At 39.7% G+C, this 23,917-nt stretch overlaps 1 protein-coding gene across 1 annotated transcript in view; it reads right to left on the reverse strand.

Annotated features, from left to right (window-relative positions):
• The window catches only part of LOC113486753 (protoheme IX farnesyltransferase, mitochondrial), a 103,253-nt gene that overhangs the window by 13,709 nt on the left and 65,627 nt on the right, over positions 1-23,917 (reverse strand). The window contains exons 3-4 of the mRNA XM_026860973.1: positions 19,903-19,973; positions 1,288-1,520 (exon numbers count right to left, since the gene is read on the reverse strand). Of these exons, the coding sequence (XP_026716774.1) occupies positions 1,288-1,520; positions 19,903-19,973 (304 nt within the window). The remainder of the gene's footprint in view (positions 1-1,287; positions 1,521-19,902; positions 19,974-23,917) is intronic.

The raw sequence follows: 23,917 nt of genomic DNA on the forward strand, positions 1-23,917 counted from the left end.
AGAAATCCCTAAATAATGTAAGATCCAAGATCTAGGCAACTGCAGCCAGAACAACACAGTCCTTAAAATTATATATTTTGTAGTTTTAATTCATTCTCTTCTCTTCTCTGTAGATATACAGAGCTTCTAATGACGTCTCTTATGCGCTCCTTAACATAAGACACTAAACATACACATACATATCATATATAGGTCTAAATATAAAAAAAAAAAAAACTTTCAGAGAAGTAAATATTTGTATAGAAGCAGTACACATGTTAAAAAAAAAAAAAAACAAACTACAAAACCTTTCATCCTAGCTCTGGATTAGATCTGTATCAGAACATGCATACACAAGGCAATTCAGACTGACTTTTATAGGAAGTGCGTAGCATAAATGAAGAACGGCATGCACACAGAAATGAAGAAGTCCATAGCATAAATGAAGAACAGATTTTGCACAGATTCTGATAATTTCTGGTTAAAAGCCTTGTTGTTGAAAGTATTATTCAAGCCTTAAATATGCCACATTGGGGGATGAGTATGCACTGAAACAATTCTTAACAGACCTGTTAATCGAACTTCATTAGTTTCTTCAGAATATAACTATGTGGAGCCACTTTGATACTGAAGTTTCTAGCTGGCAGGAAAAACAAGCCCTAATTGTGTCAGAGTTTAGTTGCTGAAGAGATCAGTGTTTTATGAGGGATGTAAAAACGGTTCACAGTTGCTAAAATAGTAATACTCATTTGCTTTTCAAGGAGGAGGGGGAAGGAACATTTAGAACTTAAGAGTTTAGAAATGGGCAATTAAGAAATACACCAATAAATTAATCTTCCTAGGATATTTTCTGGCTTGTGGAAAGACAGTAATAAACACATCTGGGAATTTTCTAGCTGAAAGCTCCTGACTTGTAAGTCAGATCTTACTGGGTATGGTTTTAATCTTGAAATTACATAACATTTTCTTCCATGTGAACCCCAAAGACACTATTTTCTTCTAGATTTCTTCTTAAGATGGCCTAAACACATATTTAATAGGCCACGGTCTTTTATCAGCTGATGTTTGCCCCGGAAATGCCCCTGTTAAGAGAATGATACCATCATGTCTACTCGTTCAGTCCTCATGGTACCGCGCTGTAATGGACTTTGGCATCGCAAACAGCAGAATGTATGTATCTGCTTTCGAAGCAGTATCAGGTCAACAAGCATCAAGAATGAGGTTTACTGGCTTTTGAGTAGGTCTTTTTAGTTATCCTGAAGGCAATGCTGACAACCCCCCGCCCAAATGCAACGGTTTTATACTCACCAGCATCGAGACTACCCGTAGCCGCAGTCCAGCCCATGACGGGGGGAATGGCACCGACAACAGCTCCCACCCATGTGTTGGCAATGCTCATTCTCTTCATGGGTGTGTAACAACAAGTGTACAAGAAAATGTTGAAGGCTCCCAGGGCTCCGGTGAGGGGGTTTACTCCCAGAGTCAGCAGGGCAATTCCTGGGACTCCGCAGGAGGCAGCAAAACAGACGGCAAGCAGGGGGCTGCAGGGAGAGAGCCGGAGACACGCTGAGCAAGAGTCTGTCTTAAACAATGCCTACTGTCCCACTCCTTTTGCCTCCTCACAAAAATTAAGTTTGGATTTTTGTTTTTTTCCCTCACCCAGTCCTAATTTTCCCATTTGAACCCCGATCCTAAGAAAAGCCTTTCTAACAGGTTAAGACAATCCTGCTAGAGATTTGCAATGATACATGATGATTCTTCTTGTGATCACTGTGTTCACCAAACAAATTCAACTTCTGCAGGTAAACAGCTCTTACAGACAACTGGTGCTTCCAGCAGATCTTTCTCTTTTATCTTAGTAAATTTTGAACTCTGGAAAAAGCACTCAGGGTTTAGAGTAAATGAGAATGGCTGTAACTTGTCAGATTGCAACTATCCAGGAGGTCCTTTGACTGAAATGCAACATGGTTAGACACAAAATTAGGAAGTATTTACAAGAAAAAGAGTACATTCAATCATTTTGAAATGAATAAATATTTTTTTGCTTTACTGAAAATAAAGGCTGAATTTTCTACGTTCCTGTTTAGCTTATGTCCTGTGCTAAGTAGCACACCAAAGCAATTCTGGCAAGAGAATCAAAATTAGAATTTATTACTGTCTGACTGGAATTAACAGAAGATACTTTAGGCTCGGCCAAAAGCATCAAACAGCAAAGATGCAAATTGTTTCTGTTGATTTCTACTGCACATCAGCTAAGAGCTCAGAGAAGGTTGGAAATCCCTGTCAAAATCTGTACAAAAGTGGCTGAAGCTATGTAAACGTCTACCAGTAATTTCTACAATAAACATCCAAATACAATGATTTTTTGTTTGGCTCCTAAAACCACACTTCACACGCAGCACTGTGATGCAACCCTAAGGAAGCTTTCTTTGTGATCCCTTGCACCAGATCAACATGTTTGCTGCTGGTGGACATCTCTTCACATGTGCTTGTTTGAGGGTGTTTGGTTTAATGCGAAGAGAAAACTAAATGCCACTAAGAAATAATGTGGTGTGGGAGAACTCTGAAAGGAAGGAAAATGCCATTAACTAAGTTGTATTTAAATAACCCATGTGGCTAAATACACACTTCTAGTCATCCATATAAGAGCAGAAAATGTGTGTGCTTGTAACAAATGTCTCTGCATGAAGTTTAGCTTTACACGTTTTGTCTAATTGAAAACTATGCAGCCTTTGTATTCTATGATCACTCTGCCCTCTGGCCAAATCCTTAACCCTAAAATATGTGTTGCAAGCACTGCTACAACCCTCGTAAGAAAAAATTGCTGGTGGGGATGAATTTTATGAGAGTTTTATCAGCAAAAAGTCTTACCATTCAAATTTTGATTTTTTAAGACCTTTGTTGGACCAATATGGTATGAAGATCCTAAATAACTGGAAGAACTAAAACAAGCAAATCTCACACAAAAGATCTGCCTTCAATTTAAGTTAAATTGACTAAGTCATTTTATCCAGTTTTCCAAGACCATCAACAGATTTCAGGTTACTGAGCGTGCACAGAGCACATTTACACTCCAGCATTACCAGTCTTGGTGTTACCAATGTATCAGGAATAGGGGCAGGGTACTTCATTGCCATCCACTGACAATGAGATGTATAAAATTTGAGACTGTTTCAGGAGCCATACTGTGAAAGGAGCCATACGGTGCTGTGCCCTCTGGTTTTGCAGCTAGCTGTGCTCTTTTGCAGAAAGGCAGCAAAACACAATCTGTACCGTAAACTGTCTCAACGCCGACTACGAATGCCGTACTCTGTAGATGTTGCCCCACTACAGTGAAAGCCTGACTGGGTTTGGTTAAACAAATCTATCTTGACTGATTCCTGAATAAAATACAGTCAGACAGTAAACACCAGATTTACACAATACACACTCTCGAGGCAACACCAGTGTGACCCTACAAGGCTGGGCTACCCACATTCGCTCCTGCGGGGCTCACAGACATAAATGAGGACACAGTTTGACCTAATGCAAAGAGCACTTTTCTGACTAATCAAGAGCGAAGACTCATCTACACATCTCCAATTCAAATGAACACTACACACCATGAGCTGGTCACGCAGCAGCAGACACCAGCCCTTCGTGCCTCTCATGGGAAGGGAAGGCGAAGGTTGGGAGTGCAGAGCCCTCCTCCATGGCTGAACCCAGCACCGTGTCTCTCCCACATCGCTTCCCTCCAGCACCAACAGCCCTGCAGTGCCAGCCCTGATACCAGCTGTGTGCTGCCTTCACATCCAACTGATGGGTTGCAAAAGTACTTTTAAAAAATGAGGCTTTATCAAAAGGGAAAGGTGAAGTTATGTGGCTGAGTCCTTCAGAAAAGTTGTTCTGTTCCTGGTGGATGAAAACACGTTTTTCTTTTCCAGTTTCATCCTTTTTGCCTCTTTAAAACAAAGTTCCTGGAAGCAGTTTGATTAGTGTCTGTAATAGTCCTAATGATCTCAGGGGAGGGCATCAAGTCATTGTGGGTTGTTCTTCATAAGCAGTTGAACCATATTACTTTTAGACATCCTGAAAGTATCCTATTTTCTACTTTTCTCCTATGTTTCCTTAACAATTAAGGAACTGTAAAATTCTACTACAAGAGTAATTGTCTGACTTACAAGTGCCTGCCCCTAAAACTCCAACTGAGATCAAAAACACAAACTGTGATCTGATGATTCAGCTTTGTTATTTTTGCTTCTTAAAATACTATCTGGCATTATGAAGACGCTGCAATCAGAAATTGGGACCTTGTTTTCTTGGTGAGACATGAGATAGAGGAGAATTCAACTCACTCTCACATAAATATATCATGTTTCTAAGGTCTAGGAGAAGTATAAGCAACTCCTCATTGGGAAAAAGAGAATATTTGAGGAAAATGTAGAGACATTTAAGTCACTGGTGCAGCTCTTTCTGCTTCAGTGACTCCCAGGATTTTAAGAAGAAAAGACTGACCCTAGGTTTAAATTACAGTTGTTTAAGGGGTATTCTGATATGGTTTATGGTCTTCTAGGGACCATTATGCATCTCCATGATCACACTAGGTCTGTCAGAACTCAGGCATGTGGTGTGAGGCTCACTGATTTGATCCACGCTCCTTTGCTGGGCTGCCTGTATCTCACCAAGGGAGCACAGAAGATCAGGCTCTCATTCTGGGCTGTGATGCTGAGTTGTCACTGGACTTGCCCCATCACCTAATGTCCACGCACACAGTTCCTCCCACTTCAGCCTCGTGCCATCATACAGTCGAGTGTGCATCACAGGAGCATCAGTCTAGGGTAACCCAACGCCAGGGAACTCTCACATGGTGGTCAAAAGTGGCTGCAGGGTCTCTGCTGGTTTCCTCTCTCCTTAAACCAAGCCATGCAGTAAGTGCAGGCTGATGACAGATGCTGGTACATAAGTCTCATTTCACTTGGGCGTTCACTTATGCTAAGGAAATCGCTCCCATGGGAAAAAAAGGCAATCTTGCATTGGAAAATTGGACAAGAAGCCAGCTCAGAAAGCAAACATATTGAGTAAGAAACTTGGTTTTATGATGGATTCTTGGGAGGAGTTGGTTTCAGTTATTTGGCTGATTAAAATCAGACTTTAGAAAAATAATATAAGTGCCAAATGAGTTCTCTTCAAATTTCAACTCTAAAATACCCAGTATGTCACCACATAGGATACCTCCTAAAGGAAAACTAAAAAATGGTAGTTCTGCCCCATTCCTCTTCTCTCCTGTATTGAGAATACATATGTCAAAGTCTGCCCAATAATACTGCTAAAAGACATCCACATTCAATTAAAAGCTTTTGAGAGAACTTGAGCCTGAATAGTGAATAATCAAAACTTTCCTGATCCAAAGAAAATGTGTTGACATTTCTCTCCCATAGAGTTCATCCAAGATGGACCCTCCCCAGTCACACTCCACTGAGAGCATCCGAGAGGAGGAGCAGGAGGAGGAAAAGAGACCCAGGTTTCTCCTCACTGAACTCAAAGCTTTCACTGAGACAGAGGTGTCTGGAGAGATGCTGTCAGTCAGACTGGGGTGGATTGCTCAAGGACAGCCCAGAGCTGCCGGGGGGAATGGGAAGCAGGCAGGAGGAATCCCATGGGGGTGATACTGGGGCATCCCCTGCACACACAACCGTGAGGCGTCCATGTGGACCCTCACTCATTATATTGTTGATGGAGACTTTGGACAATGCCTATTTTAACTAATGTGCAACAGTAAGTTGCCACTTACAGATGATCTGGTTCTACGTATATAATGATCTGACACACATGTGCATGAAATATATTTATTTAATAGGCTCCAGAGTCATGGATAATAGTACTTATTGACTCACAGCGTTACTTGGAAAAATTGAGAGGGGAAAACAAATTAAAGCATTTGCCCATTTATAAAATTAATGTACTATTTTACCTATTTCACAGTAGCATTAGCAAGCTTAATGTCTATAAAGATCAATAGCATCAGTACTACACATGCTTTTTTATGCTGTCATTGGCTCTTTGGCAAAACATTTTTCATAGATGTCTGTCAAAGTACAGTTCAAACTATAATTTTAAAACCAGTATTAAAAAGGGGGAAAAAGTTTAAAGAAAACTTTGTTTGGAAAAAACAATCAAGAAGCAAGACAAAATTCCCTCTTAAAACCTATCAATGTTTAGAAATATGGAAAATTCCTGTATCAGCATCTAATGCTTTGACCTATCTCTGTGAATACACTGCCGTTCATACACAAATACAGGCACAAAGCCCATATGAATCCTGAATAGGCACATTCATGCAATCAGCACTTGTATGCAATTCACGTTCAGATGTTATGTAAATACATAAGAAACTTCATTTGTGACCTTGTGTTAATGGGAAACTGGGCACGCAAAATATATTTACATCATAAAAGTGTAAACCTGAATGCAAGTGTCCATTTAAGACTGCCTGCATATTTTTCAGGTGAAGCATAAGTGCTTATATTTGAAAATTAGATTCAAAGCCTAATACAGAAGGTAATAAACCAAATTCTGTTTTCTCTCTGTCTGTCAAAAACCTTTTATAGAAACATTACCCACTTCTAAAAGGGCAAAGCAAAAAAAAAAAAACCCCAACTGAAAACAACAATGCCCTTTTGTTTTGCTGCCGCATGCACAGACTACCTTAATGGATTGAAACATTTTAATTCCCAGTTGATTATTTTGCATTAGATCTTATCATTGACAACTGTCCCTCGAGCTGCAAGGCCAGGGATCCATTATGCCAAATGCGTGGTGAAGTTATAAAATCAGCAGGACAGGGATGATGAAGAATAACGTGTGGAGGGCAATGACTGTGCCGAAGGACAGGCAGCCGTGCAGAGGCCCGGACAGCCCCGCTGCTCTGCTCGGCAGCACCTCCAGCCAGGCTGCACCTCCCGAAAACATGTCCTCTACATCCAGGCACAGGCTGGGGTGGAGAAGGAAGATGGGAAGAGAAGGAACTTATTTAAAGTCATTTTGACATGCAGATGAAGCTAAGATATGAATACTTGCTTTCCTCTGCATGGGATTTTACTAACGGCAAATATACTGCACACACTACACCCTTTAATCAAAGTGCAATTTTACTTAATTTTTGATGAGACAAAAAACTGGTTTTGGTTTTTGGTGAGTCTTCTGTTTCATTCACAACACAGATTCGGCAAGACTAGCACTCTTCCTCCCCTCTCTTGTTTGCTGCTGCTACCCACAGAAACAGTCCTAAATTATCCTTGACTTCAGCATCCTCCAGGGTGGCAGGTACACAGTGCCAACACAGTAAAGGTGAGATTGATGGCCCAGATTAATCTCAATATTGTTAATCTGGGTGCAAATTCCATCTGAATATAGTGTCAAAACTATCTGTCTTAATAAGAAGAGGAACAGCCTGAACCAGCCTCAAGCACAGACAGGCTGAAAATAGCGGGAGCTCGGAAGAAGGTATTTGGCAAACAAAGAGCACAAGTGTGATTCTCATCTCTGTAATTTCATTTCGCCATCATGGGCTGAGATACAAGTCCACTGCATGAACACTGTTCCAAAGCCATAATTAAAATCAGATTTTGGGAGTAAGAATCATAAGTTGCTTATTATTTCTGGAATCTGTAGGTACTAAAAATGTCCCCAGACTACTCACCATTACAAGGCTGCTGGAGGAAGCCCCTTCCTCTTCCTAATTTTTTCCAGGTCAGCAGTAAGTTATTAAGGCTTCTGAAGCCACTCACAAACTCAGACAAAAGCATCAGCCTGAAGTTTTTACATTTTTCCGACAGCAATGTGAGGTTATTCAAACTGAAGTGCAAGTCACATCCCTTTGAAGGTTTCTATGGCCTCAAAAGCCCACGGTCATTTCAAGAGGAGAGGATGTCCATGGAGATCCCCAGTACAAATGCACCTAACCCTGTGCAGAGAACCATCATTCTCCTCAGCTGCTGATTCTTTTTTGCTCATCTCCTGGCACCTTCTCAATTCCTGTGGCCAAGAAACACTAAGAGTTGCTGAAAACCAGTCACAAGATAGGAGGTGAGCCTGTGATCACCATGACTGTCATATGGTACTGAGCTATGACTTGGTCACCTCTCGCAGCCAGAGAAGTATCAGCCAAGTGATTTTTTTTAACTTTTTTTTTTTTTTTTTTTTTTTTTTTTTTTTTAAATCAGCACTGAAGAACTGCTGAACCCTCCAGAGCAGCTTTTAGAGATCCACCAAGAAAATTAGGGAAGGCCATCAACCCCAGGAGTTGCACCAGGCAATCCCAGCTCACTTAGAAGAGACACGAGGAGCTGAGGATGTTATGCACTGCAGCAACACGTGACTACAGAGAGAAGCCTTCCTGCTCCTATGCCTTAGGTAATGGGGAAGAAGGCCCATCTCCCTCGAGCACACATCTGGATTGCATTTGTGTAATTTCCAGCTCTGCTTCCCCAGATGGACAGATGCCTGAAACCGGCAGTGGGGTCGTCTGCTGGCGCAAGTGCTGTAGAGGCAGCTGACTGCAAAAAACGAGCCAGAAGGCTGTAAAAGGCACATTTTGCCCTGAATAGCAACAGTAGCTTCACTGAAATTATTTCTGATGGGAGGTTAAAAAAAAACCTCACAGAGCTTCCAAGCTCAAAGCAAGGCACAAAACATTCAAAAGCAATCAGTAATCATGGCAGACAACTGAACGATGGCAATCTACCAACAGTGAAATTAAATTTTAACTTTCCACACAAATCTTTTCAGGCTGCATATTTATATATTTAGTAATAAAAACCATATTCACGACCATTGTCAGCTGTAGAAGTTCTACAGAAATAACACCACCACTAATGGAAACTGAAACTGGAACAACACTGCCTGGATCAGGGGCTTCATCAGTGATGACTTTTCTAAAATTATTCTAATTTTTTTGCTAAAGACATTAAACTCCAGAATAGTCCTAGAGACACACTGGGGATGTACCTGATAGAAAAAACATCCACATTCAGATTTGAGATTTCAAATCAAAGTTGCTACATGATGATACCTTATGACCTCTAATTAGCATGAGTTTGAGGCAGCGTATCATCTTTTTTTAAGGACTCAAAGCATGACTGACAAAATACTTTTATATTCAAACATAACTTTCAATTACACATTGGATTAGTCTCAAGGAGAGATATTTCTTTCCAATTAAAAGGAAAAAAATAGTTCTAACATTGGCAGAATGGACATATTGCTAGAGCCCTTTATGTCTTTCATGTAGATCTGATTCAGCATCAGTCAGAAGCTTTAGAAAACAAGAAATATGTCCTCTTGCTTTTGATATCTTCCACAGGTACACTGTGACTGAACATTACTAAAAGCGCAAGAATTTGCTGATTGAGGCTTAATCTTGCAAAGTACCAGAATTGTATAAACTGAACAATATATATCAATGAGCTAAAATGGTACTATTTTAAGGGAAAAAAATGTAGAGAAAGATCTTAATAGATATTAATTTATTCTCTCTCAGTCATGCAAGAAAGTTCATGACTCATGACAAGGGATGAAGGATGATGTATTTTAAAACTAAAATGTTAAACTAAATTACACTTTTAATTGGGAATTCAGTTTTTCCCCATCAGGCCCAAATATCAGAATACACACTTGTCTATCATCTACCATGGAAGACTGACAAGATGTCTTTTAGGAGGTGCAAACAAATGGGAAGCTTTGTCAAGTCTATTTTTTTTCTTAATGAATTAAACTTTGTCTTAACAGGTTAAAAATTAGTATTTACATTCTGTCAGTGTCTAGTATCTCATCCCTAAAAATGTTATTGCAGCAGATCAGGCTCTACATGCACTGTAAGTATTGAATTCTATATCAAATCCCCTCTAACTGGGTATAATGCTACCAGTTTTTAAGACTGCCAGAACACACTTGTTGCAATCCTGCCTGCTTATGCTTTCATAACTGGCTTTTTGTGATTTGGTTTCTGGTAATAACTACAACAAAGATGCTGATAATCTCAGATTGGATGCTACTATTCCCCAAATGTAAAAAAAATAGTGTGGAAAATAGTGAAAAAGTTCTAAAACCAATTTGCAACACAAAATCTGAGCTGAGGAGGAACTCTCTGTTAAGAGAAGGTATGAAACGTGTAGGTGCTCCCAAATAAGTCTAATGAACTGGGTTAACGGGTAGCATTTAAGCACACTTAAATCAGGAGTTCAACACCAAAGCATTGCATCTTCAGATGCTACAGACCTGAACCTCAAATAAACATTTTTAAAATGCAAATCTCTGTGAAAGGAATCGCCCCTAACACCTTTCTTTAGTTCACAGGCCTCAGTTAGGCCCATCAGCACCAACTGGATGAGGTTTTGAATGTCATCTGGACCATCAGCAGGGAAATGGGGCAGGATTACATGAGTGATGTCTGAATCTCCCAAGGAGTGTCATACAGTGAGAATCTGGCAGATATGGAGCTCAGCAATGAATAAACATGTACAGCTCTCTGGGTCTTATCATGAAGTTGCCTTCTTGAGTTTTGGCGCTAAACTGCCAACCCAGCACTCGCTTTGCTATCTAATATACTTGTTCAGAATAAATACAGACTAGGATAAAATATCCCGTATCTGTGTCAATTCATTTCTCTCCCAATGAAGAAACAACTCATGCATGGAGTCCAACCCCCCTGTCGTGGCTGTGTATTGCTATTGTATACAAGCATAATCAACACTGTATTTTAACCAAACTGGGAAGTAATTAGTTCCCCTCACTCCTCAAGAATCCAAGCTACAGATGTTTCATCTCCCCTGCCAGAACGAGGGACTTTAAAAGTATCATAAACAAACATGGCTAATTTAAAAGAATCATTTCATCTTGAAAGGGACACATCTCTCTTTTTTATACTTGTGTAAATCAAAACTGGTTCGATCGATTTTGCTGAAAGTTTCCACAAAGACACGATGTGTATGCTAAGAGAAGGCAAGAAGAATCCCAACTCAGTCGAAGAAAGAGAAATCAGGAGTCCCACCCTCAGCATGGAGCTCTCTCCTAAACAAATCCTGCTCTCATTTTTACCAGTTTAACTCCAGGCAAATGATGCTAGGATCTGGTCTTTCAATGTTCACAGGTTCAAGAGCCTGTCAGGAGGACTGAGACCAAAGCAACCACTGGTTTGGGATGAGATAGCTCAGCAAACCCTGGCGAGACTTGCAGTACATGAATACCACTTTCATAAGACATAAATACAACTTTTTATGTTGCCCTTTGTTATTAAACAGAAGCTCCAATTGGGCTTCGTCACATAAACCAAAGTAAAAAATTAAAAATGAAAAAGACCTATACTTATAAAATGTTTATACTCTTATTATGCTTGCTATACACACCGGAATGCTAATCATAACAACTCTAAGCAACCCTGCAGAGCATTAGCACACTCCCTGTTATATGGCTTTGTTAGGTAGGAGTGAAAGGGTGAATAATAATATTCACAGCTTCCCTGCAGTCACGAAAATGTAAATATTTTTTTAAAGTGCTTACAAGACAAACTTACAGTAAATTTGAAATATGTCTCCCATAATATTTAAACTAAATCCACCTCTTTAACCTAACAAACCTAACCTTACAAAACGGCAGTTAAGTAATCCATTCATTTTATTTCAAAATCTCAGTTCTCTTTTTTTTTTTTTTTAAGAACCAGAGACCAGCTGACAAACAGGATGGATAATATGGTCTCTCCAGAAACATTTTGCTGTGATTTAGAGTGATTAAATCTAACATGTGCTTTTGCTGAGCCCTCAGCCAACATTCTGAGAGCAGTGTGTAAGGAAGTCTCAGGCCAGTTCTCAATCTCATTAAGATGAAGAAAACTGAAGTTCTAGAGTATTTATCAACCTGTTCTTCATAAGAAAGAGAAAAGATAGTCCAGCCATTCTCGGTACAGGATCACTGACTCGAAATATATTCCAAGGAGCAATGAAAATAAAGGAAATAAGTTATTTGCTACAGCCACAGACTGCAGGACAAGAAACAATGGTCTGCAGCAGAAGGAGGATCAGGCTCCAGACACCATTAAGTGGAAGAGCAGTTGAGCAGATGAACCTGTCAAATTGCAATTTAAGACAGATCCTTCCTATCTGCAGATTCCTCTGCAACACTGCAAGAATGCCTCTGATATTCACATCATTTTAACATTCTATAGCATGCTCTTAAGTAATTGCTATGTTTCACCTGAGAGGTGAAGAGGATGAGGATGGTTGTATATTGAGATTTCTGTGCTATTATTTTGGTAGTTTATCTACAGTTAGAATCTGGAGTTGTATTTTACAAATGTTTGGTGGAAAAAAAAAAACAAAAAACCCCTTCATATACCACCAAAGTACATGAATACAACATAATTATTGTCACACATGGGCAGCAATATGAGTCACTGTAGCTCATGTTCCTTTACAACATGATTTATAATATAATATTCCTTGTGATTCTATGTGTCTAGCAAAAAAAATTTAAACATATTGAAGAGGTTTTCCACATATCTCAACCTCAGGAATGCAGCTTTTCTAGTCATTAAGTCTGGAGAGCAAGCATCTGTGTTAGTACAGCCAATTAAAGTGAAAGAAAAACCTCTTTTATATCTGACTTGAGAAGTTGATAACATGTTAAGTTATAACTTGTTATAACGTGCAAGTTATAACATATAAGTTGATAACATGTAAGTTACAAGCTCTGTCCTTCACAGAAAGAAATGCACTTCTAACATGACTTACTGTAAACAGATCTCAGGGTATAGCAACTCCTAATCAGAGGCAGCTCCGTAATGGACTTGTTGAGCAGTGACACTTCCTACAACACTTGGCACATGTTGAATAATGATGCTGTTGTGGTTAAACCAGATAAGGTTCAATACTAATACAGCGAACAAAGAGTGGGGATTTTGACTGCATTAAGCCAAAATTTACAAACATGAACCTGAAATGTTTGACAGACATGGGAAGAAGAGCCACCAGGAGAACACTGCACTAAGTTGGGGAAAGGACTTTGGGCTTCGAGCTTTAATTTTGCTTGTTTGTGCAGTGTAAGGGGGAAAATTCACTTGAACACCACCTTTGAAGAAAAATGACTCATCACTAGTCCGTTAAAAAAGAAAAGAGTCAATGGTTACAACTAATGTCCAAGAGGCCTGTTCATACTGGACACAAAGATGGAAGGATTAGTGTACAATAGCTTGGTTCCCTCCAGCTCACGGGGCTCTACCCCCTGGCGAGGAGCTGACATGAGAGGATAAGACAACTCCATTAGGAGCCCATATCACTTCCCTGCAGCGCTCCCCATAAGCAGATGGAGCAGCTATTTAGCCAAATGCACCGTGACTCCTGGTTTATACATGAGCATCTGGGATGCTTCCTAACGTGGGGCGATGTACAATGTACTCCGATTTATCAACTGCTCCACATGCAATTAACAATTCATATAAATAATTTGGCGGTAAAGGCCCCTCAGCTGAACTGAAAAGCAGCAAGGCGTGAGGGGTCAATTGTTTCCACAGGATTTATATTTACCAAACAGAGCTGCCTGCAAAGGAATGTCTCCGTTGAGCTGCGGCAGAATTAGGTCCAGGCAGGAGGAGCTGAAGGCTCTAGCTGGATAGCTAGCAATTTCTTCGTTTCAACTGAAACGAATTTGAATGTAACATTAGAGTTATTAAAACAACCCCCTTTATTGCCCTAAGAAACAAAATATATATGTAGTTAGAGCTATATAATTTCCTGCTAATACACATTTTGATCTGAGGATAATGTGCAGTATCACCATTTTTCTGTGCATTCTACAAAAGGACTCTAATACCTTAGAACCATTTAATCAACATCCTATGCAGGCAGTGAATAGATAATTGAAATATAAGTACTGTCATCCATATCCCCTTTGGGAAAGTGACACAGTAAGCATTATATCATTCCATTAGTCCATCCTTTGATGTGGGTTTTATTCTCATTAAACTATGTTTTAGCCTCAAGGTTTCTTCCCCCCCCCACCCCCCATCTCCATGACGTAGCCATGCCAGGAAAAAAATAAAAAATACACTTCTGTTCAAAAGGCAAGAATTACGTTTTTACAAGCAATTGTACATGTCAAAAATATAAAGCTGCCTTTTTAATTTCTTGTTTACCAAATACAGTCAACAACAGCTTCTGGAAAACACAGGGTGGAAAAAAAAAAAGGAAGCCAGGAAGGTGGTGGTGGGGAAGGAATGCATTTACTTGTTTTCAAATAATAAAGTCTGAATACAAACAGGATAAAAAAATGCTTGAAAAGGCTGCCGTGATGGTGTCTGCTTTGAATTGTGCCCTGTTTAAACAAGAGGAAAGCCTCCCACTGAAAAAAGAAACATTTTTATCATTCAAAAAGATCTCAGGGCAGTCCCTTTAAAATGAGGTATTTTCTAAACAAAATATTGGAATGTTTCCCTGCAGGGAATGAGCATCTGATTTCTTAAAAATGATTATTCTTGAAGAACTGTAGATTTATGGAGTTTTTGTTTTATTTGTTTTAACTTAAGTAGAATGAAACCTGTCTGAAATGACCACCCAAGGGAGCAGACCAGTCAGCTAAGCAGAGGCTGATCTTTAAATGGGAATTGAAGTTGTACTGAAACCCTTGGGGAGGTTTTAAACTGCTGGCTTAAAACAGGGCTGGCTAAATGCTTAATGCAGGTTTCAGCATAAGCTGAGGACATGGATTTCCTCTCACTTCCATCAGTGTAGCTCCACTAACATCAGTAGACGTGTTCCTGATTTACATTAGTTAGCAAGCAAAGAATCAAGCTAATTACACTGAGTTATCAACACTGATTACAGGAGGATCTTTTTAAAGAAATGCGCACACACACATAAAAAATGTGCACACACATTTTTCAGCACGGACTGGTTTCGTTACACTTCTAATAGTAGATCTGCTACATGTAACTAAGTGGAAAACTCAGCTTTACACAGAAATAGTTGCAATGTGTTTCTGAAAAATAGGGAAAGTTTGACACATTGCAATTTTCTCAGTTTATGAATGTCTAACTTATATATCTGCAATTATAACTACAATTCATAAATATAAGCCATCAATGAGAAACATCACTAGCTTAGGAGCTCTTTTTGGTCTGATTCTTCAAGAGTTTGGCTTATAGTTTAAATTGATCGAAGTCAACACTCCACTCAGAAATGACAACAGGTAGAAGTGTCTCCATTAATTACAATAAGCATTGACTACATCCATAAGAAGCAGGAAGCTCATATAGAGAACACAGGTCCTTGTGCATCGCTGAGTAGGTTAATGGGATTCTAGGAAAAAAATTCACCAATCAACATAATTTCTTTTGCCAAGGCATTATCTGTGTTGTGCCACCTTTTGCCAACTTAACAGACTTAAAGCTTCTTAAATGCACAAGGAAAAGCAAGCTTGAGAGTGCAAATATTCTTCATACGGAGAATATAATTAAATTTCACAGCATATTATTCTCATATTGAAGGTTTTTCAGATAAGACTGGATAAAGCCTGGAGCAACCAGGTCTGACCTCAGGGCTGACCCTGCTGAGAGGTAATCTGCAGCAATCCTGAAGTCCCTTCCATCCTGAACCATCCTCTAACGCTGCCTGTACAATGCTCCAGGGTTGGGTGACAGGAAACCTGGATGTAAAGCAAGGGAGAAATCCCAGCCCCACTCCCAGACAGATGCTGCAGCCACTAAGACCAAAGCCAAAGGACTTGCTACAGAAAACAGTTGCAAGTTCCAAAATACTGCAGGAGCAAAACCGAAAGGTGTCTTACATGGTTGTCAATTAGTTATTTAGAACACACTGTTTGATGACTTTTAAGATTAAAAACTATTCCTGTACAACTACTAAGTTTCTTACGAGTGATTCGCACAGCAGATCAGCAGTACTGTAAGTTCATAAAAACAGCTGCTTTGTAACAAGAGTGTGTGAGGTTCCATGCAGAAGGGCAATCAAAACTGCAACTTTGTACAATATGATGGAACAGGACACTTGTCATCCTCGAGGCTAAGCTCACTCAGCTACTGCAGGTAATACTAGAGATTTATTTAAATTAATCTGCAGGAAAATGAAATCCATTGCCTTAAAAAGTAAGGGGATAAATCATACCCAACAGGAAACCAGGAAAAGCTGCTGCCATTTCAGTTGAATCTAAGGTTGTGTGAGCACATGACATTTTTCCTTGTCAATGACATTAAAACAATTCATAGCAGGAAAAATAGTATCAGCTGTTGTTATAATGCAAAACGCAAATACGTGCAATGAGTTTAACACTGCAGCCGAAGTATGAAGAACATCTCAAGCTGTTTGTATTTCCAAACAAGACTGGAGGGGTCAGAGGAGGGAGGAGGACATGTGGGCAGGCTGGAATGATGGATGGCGTTTAGTGGCATGCTGTGTTTGGGTCTACTCTTGTTATTTTTGCAACAGGATGTCTCTGATTACTCTCTGAATAGAGAATAAGGATGGTTACGTCTCATTGCTCAAAGGGAACATTTTTTTCAGAGCCTTACAAATTAAATAGGACACTGTAAAGCAAGCAGTCGATGAACTATCAGGTGCTGTTTGTCACAAATCTAGCAACAGTGTCAGAAGATTCCCTGGGGGCATCAGCGGTGGGCTTGAGGCTGGAAAATAAGGTATATGTACTCTTGTCCCTACATACAGCAGAGCCCAGCTCTGCAGAGCCCTTCTGTGTCATTGCCGGTACAGTTTGGTTCAGGCCAAATGACATCAAAAATATATAGCAGGGGCACACTGAGCCTCTATGTAACTATTTTAGCCATAAAGTTGATGTGATACAGAGAGGACTTTACAAAGGATGGAGGACAATTGTTTTTCCAAATCCCATCCTTCCAGAGATCTTTGCAGAACTGGTTTCCTGGCTCACAGGGTGCTGCCTGGAGCAGTGGTCAGGCCAAAGCTGCATAATTCAAACACTTCTGAAGTGTCACCAGTAAGATAATGACACTCTGTCCCCAGCCAGACCTCAGAGGCCATGATGACATTCACACTCCACAGGGCAGCCCTGGCCACAGAGCACTTCTCTGAAAGCTACTGAGGTTCCTCACTGATACCGAAGGGAACTGCAAGTCCTCGGCAACTTGTAGAAAAGGCAGAGATGTGGGGGCTTGGGAACCACATGAACGTGTACGCAGGGAAATGAACACACACAAGTGTTGCCAAGATAGCGGGGGTTGTGTTGTTTTCTCAAAGTGAAGGCTTCAGGGAGAATGGAGGGGGAGAAATGTTGGAAGCGAAGTCAGTTAGAACTGCTGGTTGATCTTAAACCTAAATAAAACTTAGGGCTGAAGCTGCAAATGGAGGCCACAAAGCGAAACACACAGGAATAATTGCTCTACAACAGCAAAACAATTCCTAAAGATTCAGCTCCATGAATTAGCTTATCTAGAATAGATGCCAGCTCATCCAGGGACCTCTCATTGGGGAAAATGGCTTGTTTCTCACCCAAGCATCTAAAAATTGTCTTGTGATGCTACAACCTCTACAAAAAATGTCACTGGCCTCAGTGCAGTTTCTCAGTGGGCAGAAGTTCACATCAAAGCCACCATCAAAAGCCTTTCCAAGGAGGTGCAGTGAGCCAACACGATAGAGAGTTAACAACCTTCTCACTCTTCAAAAGGGATCTCAGGCTCAAGACTGGACCATACAAAAACTGCTACCCATGCTGACCAATTCTGTAACAAGGAAAAAAAAAAAAAAAAAAAAAAAAAAAAAAAAAAAAAGGAAGGGAAACCACAATATAGTTACAAACAGTGCAAATGAAGACGGACTGTAAAACGCCCCATTTGCACTGGATAGCACAGATGCTGTAACACAGCAAAAGTTAAAAAGTAGCAAACGTTTCATTATATGAAGCAGCTGAAGAGAAGAAAATGTCAAAACTCAAATGTCAGACAAATTTTGGGCAAGCACTCTGTACATACCCAAGGTCTCTGGATTCCTTCCCAGAACCAAGACACCAGTCTCTTATATACAATTTATCCATCTCTGTCTCGTCCATTTTTGACTAGTTTTAGCATAACCATTTAAGGGTTTTATTTAATCAGCCAGGAAGGAAAGAGTTCAAGGAACACTAGGGAATATGTGGCAAAATGTAACAAGGTTAGATCACTTGCACCGGATTATTCTCCTCTGGCACACCGCAGAAGAAATAACCCCAGTCAAGGTCTGCGTGTTCAATGGTCTACAGGGAACGAGACCAGCATTATTCAAGGTAAGTGACACTTTAAAGAACTTTAAATTAGCTGTTGACAGTCAGGTAGATAGATTGATGAGTGATTACATGAAGTCCCCAACATTACCATTTTGTGGTGAAAGCAAATATGAAGGGGGGTGGAAGTAAGAAAATACGTTAAATATGGTTTTGCCAATCTGTGGTGCATTCAGATGACAGTGAAGTTCATTTAAGGACACTGGAAACTTATAAAAGAAATTTCTTTCTCTGAATCAAAAGTTGACAGAAAGATTCCTAGCTCTATTTCTGACTTCAGAAACACTGAAAGCCATGCTAGTAGACTGTGATAAAAAAACTAATAAAAAAAAAATCACCCCACCATCTTTCCTCCTAACGAGTGTTCCTTCTCCCCAGACTAAAGGACCACAGGCAAGTGGAGCAGAAGTGCAGCTCCCCTGAACTGCACAATTAAAGCTGACTAACTGTATGTACAACAGATGCCCTCACTGCAGTGGTCCCTAAAATATGTTTTTAAATAAAATTAACACAACTCAGGAATCTGTAATTAGAACCGTCTTCGAGAACAAATCGGAACAAGTTTACTGAAGAGCTCTAACTATTTACAATGAGAGTGACTTCACCCCCGAGGTTCACTTTACTATTTTGTCTCAATTTTCTTGTAATTTCATCCATCACATTTTTTTCAGTCCTCCAAAGGTGATGGATAAAACACAGAAATAAACAGGACCAACTGTTCACAGAAGCCTAAGGGAAAACATAATTTTGTTATAAATAATCCTTGGCACAAATCATGGAAATGCAATACTAAAATTGTTTGTTGAATCATTTATGAATTGGGCCTTCAGTTTTAGTTTGCAAATAAGTTAAGAGTTTTTTGTTGATGTTCTTTTTCACTTTGCCTTTTTAGCTGGAAAAGAGCCTTTGAGAAATTGAACTGATATTTAATCCAGAAAACAGACTGAATGAAGGACTGATTTTTTTTAAGGGAATCCCTATCCTAGTACAGGGCTTCTCTCTTTTTTTTTTTTTTTTTTTTTGGGGGGGGGGGAGGGGAGAGATGAATTTACTTATGGATCATGATAAACTAAATGATGACAAATTTTTATTTTATTTTCCTAAGATGCCACCATTGTGAGTTTAACCCCAGCTTTACGCTAAACATGTAGAAGAGGCAAAGACATGTTGCCTTACAAAACCACTAAAAAAAAAAGAGGTGCAGATACCTCTGCTGTGAGATCCAAGTGAAAGTTCATGATCTAACAGATAAATGTGACCACTAAAAACAATGTACACTTTTGTGTTTGTTCTTAGACGTGAAATTTTGAAGATGTATAGCTACAGACTAATGCAAAAGTTCAGTGGAATATAACTGCTTGCTACCAAGCTGTGCATGTAGACATCACACATGAAGAAATACACAACACGAGTAGAAACTCTACTGTCTTGAGAAATTCAGCATTTTAGAGGACAGGCGATTACTCAAACTCTTCACATAAAAGTTATAAACATGAAGAAATATCAAATAACAGAGAGGTGCATTTCTTTCTTAAGTCTTTTGTCTGAAATTGCTATATTTCGTCATCTGAAGAGTGAGAGAAGCTTGGAGATAGATTAAAGCAACGTGAAGACTCATTTCTCATTAGACAGAGCAGGTGTGCATAGTCTTACCTGATCTGTCCTCGCACCAGTGGTCTGTTTTTTGTCCTGTTCATATTTGAGTCAAACGGAACCTCAAAGAACTGTAATAAAAAAAAAAAGGAAGAATCAAAATGAAAGGATGCCGGAAAGCATGCCATGCGTGGAATGTACTGTCTGCATCTGCAGGTGCTTTAATCTCTATTTTTGAAGGTTCAGAAATACAACAAAAATGGCAAACTCCTTTTATGGAGCTTTGATAGTCTGCATTAATGCTTTTGGCATCTCCTTAGAAAGAAAATCACCTGGAGGACTAAAATAGTTTGTGCAAGTCCCCAAAAGTTAATCATCTGAAGTAGAGTTTGATTCCAAGTTCTGTTCTCAACAGGTTTGACACAGCTTTTATACATACATAATTATATATACACATACATATAGCCCTGCCCCCAGTTTTATATTAATGCAAACAGCCCTTGCAAATGTGCTTCTGGTATTTAAAAGACAAACACTACATTTTTTTCAAGATCATCTAACTTCTGAGAACCTATAACCCACCCCAAAATCAATCAACTCTTGTAAAATGCTACTGGAACTGCACTGAGCATCTAGTTCTAGCAGCAGGGAATGAACACACCATATGGTGTTATTTAATGTCACAACCCAATTTGACTTTAAACACCGCCTATGGGAAAATTCAGGCGGCACTATCTCCATGCTAGGAATTCCTGCAGGCTTTTGTATGATCCATTTTACCAAGAATGTTACTGGAAAAGCTGAATGCACTTTGTCATACAGCAAACTGTAAAGCCATTTAGTTTTATGCATGCAAAATAATAATAAAAATAATAAGCACATATTTACTTATAGAAAGAGTAGGTTGTATTTATAGAAAGAATAGTTTCTGCTGACGTTATGTCTGAGGTTTTAGGGTAGGATCCCAATTATGGTGAATATGTAGGAAAAGTACCATAACAAATCATAATTTCAAACAATCAGACTGACAACTAAGGTCTGTATAGTCAAACTGCAGACAGATTTAAGGTGACTATATGATAAATGACTACGTGATAAAAATCTATGTTATTCCAGCAAGCTGATGTAACCTTTTACACAACAAAAGACAAAATTAACAAACATCTTCATTTTGACAGTGCCATGTTACTGGTCTTGCTACTTAAGGGGGCTGCACTCCCAGGGGAATGGAGCAGCAGGGACCCCACCAGAGCCCTACACGTGCACATCAGGGGAAAGACACTTTATTTAGGTGCACACAGAGATTACAGGAACCACCTTTCCCATCTATTACTTTGAAGTAATGACTATAGAACAATTTGGGAAGCTCCTACGTATTGCAAGTGTGGCAGGGTTTGGATACCCATGGATAATCCTGCCTAACACAGCCCATGATATTCTCCATTTGTGGTGACATTTTTAACCTCTGGTTGAATCATCCTCCTGATGGATTTAACCATTCCCTGGAATAAGGTTATAAGAAAGTCCTGCATGTGTATGAGTGAGAGTGAGCGCATGTACATGCTCAAACTCACATACTAAAGCTATCCTGTTTAAACAAAACTTGCTAACAGTATGCTCTAAAGCCAAGACATTTGGCAGAGGGCATCGTCTTCATGTTTCGTCAAGCTTGTGAAACTGTCCAAAACTGGGAAAGAACGAGACTCAGGAGGTGGCAGGGAAGAGAGAGTAGAAGGCTGAGGAAGCAGCAGCGGAGCCAGCAATGGGGGCTCTGTCTGGGGAACCCCAAACCTGCACTCCCCCCTGCCAGTCAGCAGCTGTGGAACCCTCTGGAGAAGCTGCTGTCTCATCCCCCTCCAGTGGCTGGCCAACACAAATTAATGGATAATTACTGTTGTTAAGTAGACTGAGGCCTGTGCTACATATTGAATTGCTCAGTTTGCTCATGATGGATCCAAGAACTACCACGGTTCTGCAGGGGAGGAATCCTTCATTTGTCAGTTTGTGTTAAAGGCTGCAGATTACATGCTCAAAAGTTAAGAAATATAAAAGCATGGGAATTGAAATCATCAACGCAGCTTTTACTTACTAGTTCACATCCAATTCACTAAAATTTCTCGCCTCCATCTGAGTGGCAGAGCTGGCTGGGGCTATGCAGCCTGTAGACAGTTTGCCTGTGGGAAGTCTCCATCCGGAGCCCTTGGATGGAGCACCCAACCCACTTCCAATTCCCACCAGCTCTCAAAGCCTTCCAATTTTAGTATCAATATTCCTGAAGCAAACTCAGGTTGCTCAGCCAAGAGTTACTCACGTGAAAGAGGAAGGGACTTCATGAAGGAAAAGGGTTAGTTTATATGTCTTTCACTTTGCCAGAGCATTGTGGTACAGTATGAGGCAATTCATTTATTTGTTTTCAGCTAGTCAGCTGAAATAGGGTATTTCTCATCTTTTGCTTGTTCTGCCTGATCTGCAGCGGCCACAATCACTCCACTGAAGTTGGTGGAGACTCTGGTTTAGGAGAAAAGCACAGAGGAGTCTGCAGGGCAGCTCCGGGCCCTGGCGCAGGGAGCCCGGGCAGCTCTCTTCAGAGGGACAGGTTGGATCTTCACGGCTACAGTGCTGCCCTTGAAGTGTTGGATGTTTCTCAAAAAACCTCTACAGGAAACCACAAGGAGTACCTTTGGAGAAGGGAAAGCACCCTGTTTGGATCTGAAACCAGTGATTGCTTTTGACAGCTCAGCATTTTGCTAATGGTTTGTTTCGCTGTTACATTTCACAGACAATTATGTTAAATGAAGAAAAAATGTCATTTGACATCAGACTGGTAGAGCAATACAAGGGAAAAATTCTATAGAATAAAGTCATTTGTCATGAAAATATTTTGGGCTATCCTCAGTATTGTTTTGCTGCTTTTTTTTAAAGGCATGATTTTTATTCAAATTTGCAAAGTCTGACTGCTTTGAGCTTACTTCCAGCTTAAATCTGTGCATGTGAGGAGATTCTGGCTCATCTGAGATATTTAAGCTTACAGATAAAGATATTCTGTGTGCGATGGATAAAATCAAAGTAACACATACATTTTAAACTCAATGTGTCTCAAACATAAAATGACTGAAATGAAGAATAGTTGGACACTCAACACTTGAAAGAATTTAAATGTACTCAGTTATCAGTATAACCTGACAATACCATAATCAGTATATGAAATATTTTCATATATTTAATATAGTAGTTATCCCCTGAATAGGATATAAATTTTGAATGAGAAAATTCTCTGCTGAGTTAAGTAGTCAAAAAACGTCTGTCTCTGTTGTATACAGACACGGCTGCTCCTGAAATTAAGATTACTGCATGACTTAAGTCTGAACTTTTTCGCTTTTTTAAATCTGACAATCTAAATAATCTGTTACTGTCAACTGTACGCACGAAACTACATATCCAATTGAACTACAGTTAAGATAAATCCTTTTATTTGCAATGCCCTAGATTCTTTCACTGAGCTGGTTGCTATTACATGTCAGCAAGATGCCATTTATCAAACTTTTCCCATTTTGCTCCCAGATGTTCAGCAAAATTCTCTCTCCACTTGAAATTATTTTCCCCTGATATTCTAGAAAAAATGAAAAAAATGTACATATCAAATATCATTCCATAGGAATGAAAGAGTGAACTCAAACATATTGTCTCATGCCAGGCCAACACAGTACTGCCTGTTTTAGCAAACAGTAAATTCAGTAAGATGAATCCTGGATAAATAAATATTTTAGAAGCACTCAAGAGGCTTTTTCCTCAGGAAGTCTGAATGCATCAGTTCAGCCGGACAAGGCAGAATATTATCTGCCCTGGGTATTTGGGAAGCTAGCCATCAAAAGGACAGACAGAGGGTTAAATCTACAGTATCTAAAAATCCCAGAGTGACAAAACTTGGCAAGAGCTTTCAAGACCCTAACCTAAATTTTAATCAGTATGCATGAACATTTAAAACATGATGATGGAAAAAAATAAAATCAGGCCAGCTAGTACTTTGTGGTTTATTTCTCTGGCATCACTCTTTGTGTAGATCTCATCTAGTTAA

Source organism: Athene cunicularia, assembly GCF_003259725.1.
Source record: "Athene cunicularia isolate RWA chromosome 18 unlocalized genomic scaffold, athCun1 chr18_part1, whole genome shotgun sequence".
Classification (NCBI taxonomy): Eukaryota; Metazoa; Chordata; class Aves; order Strigiformes; family Strigidae; genus Athene; species Athene cunicularia.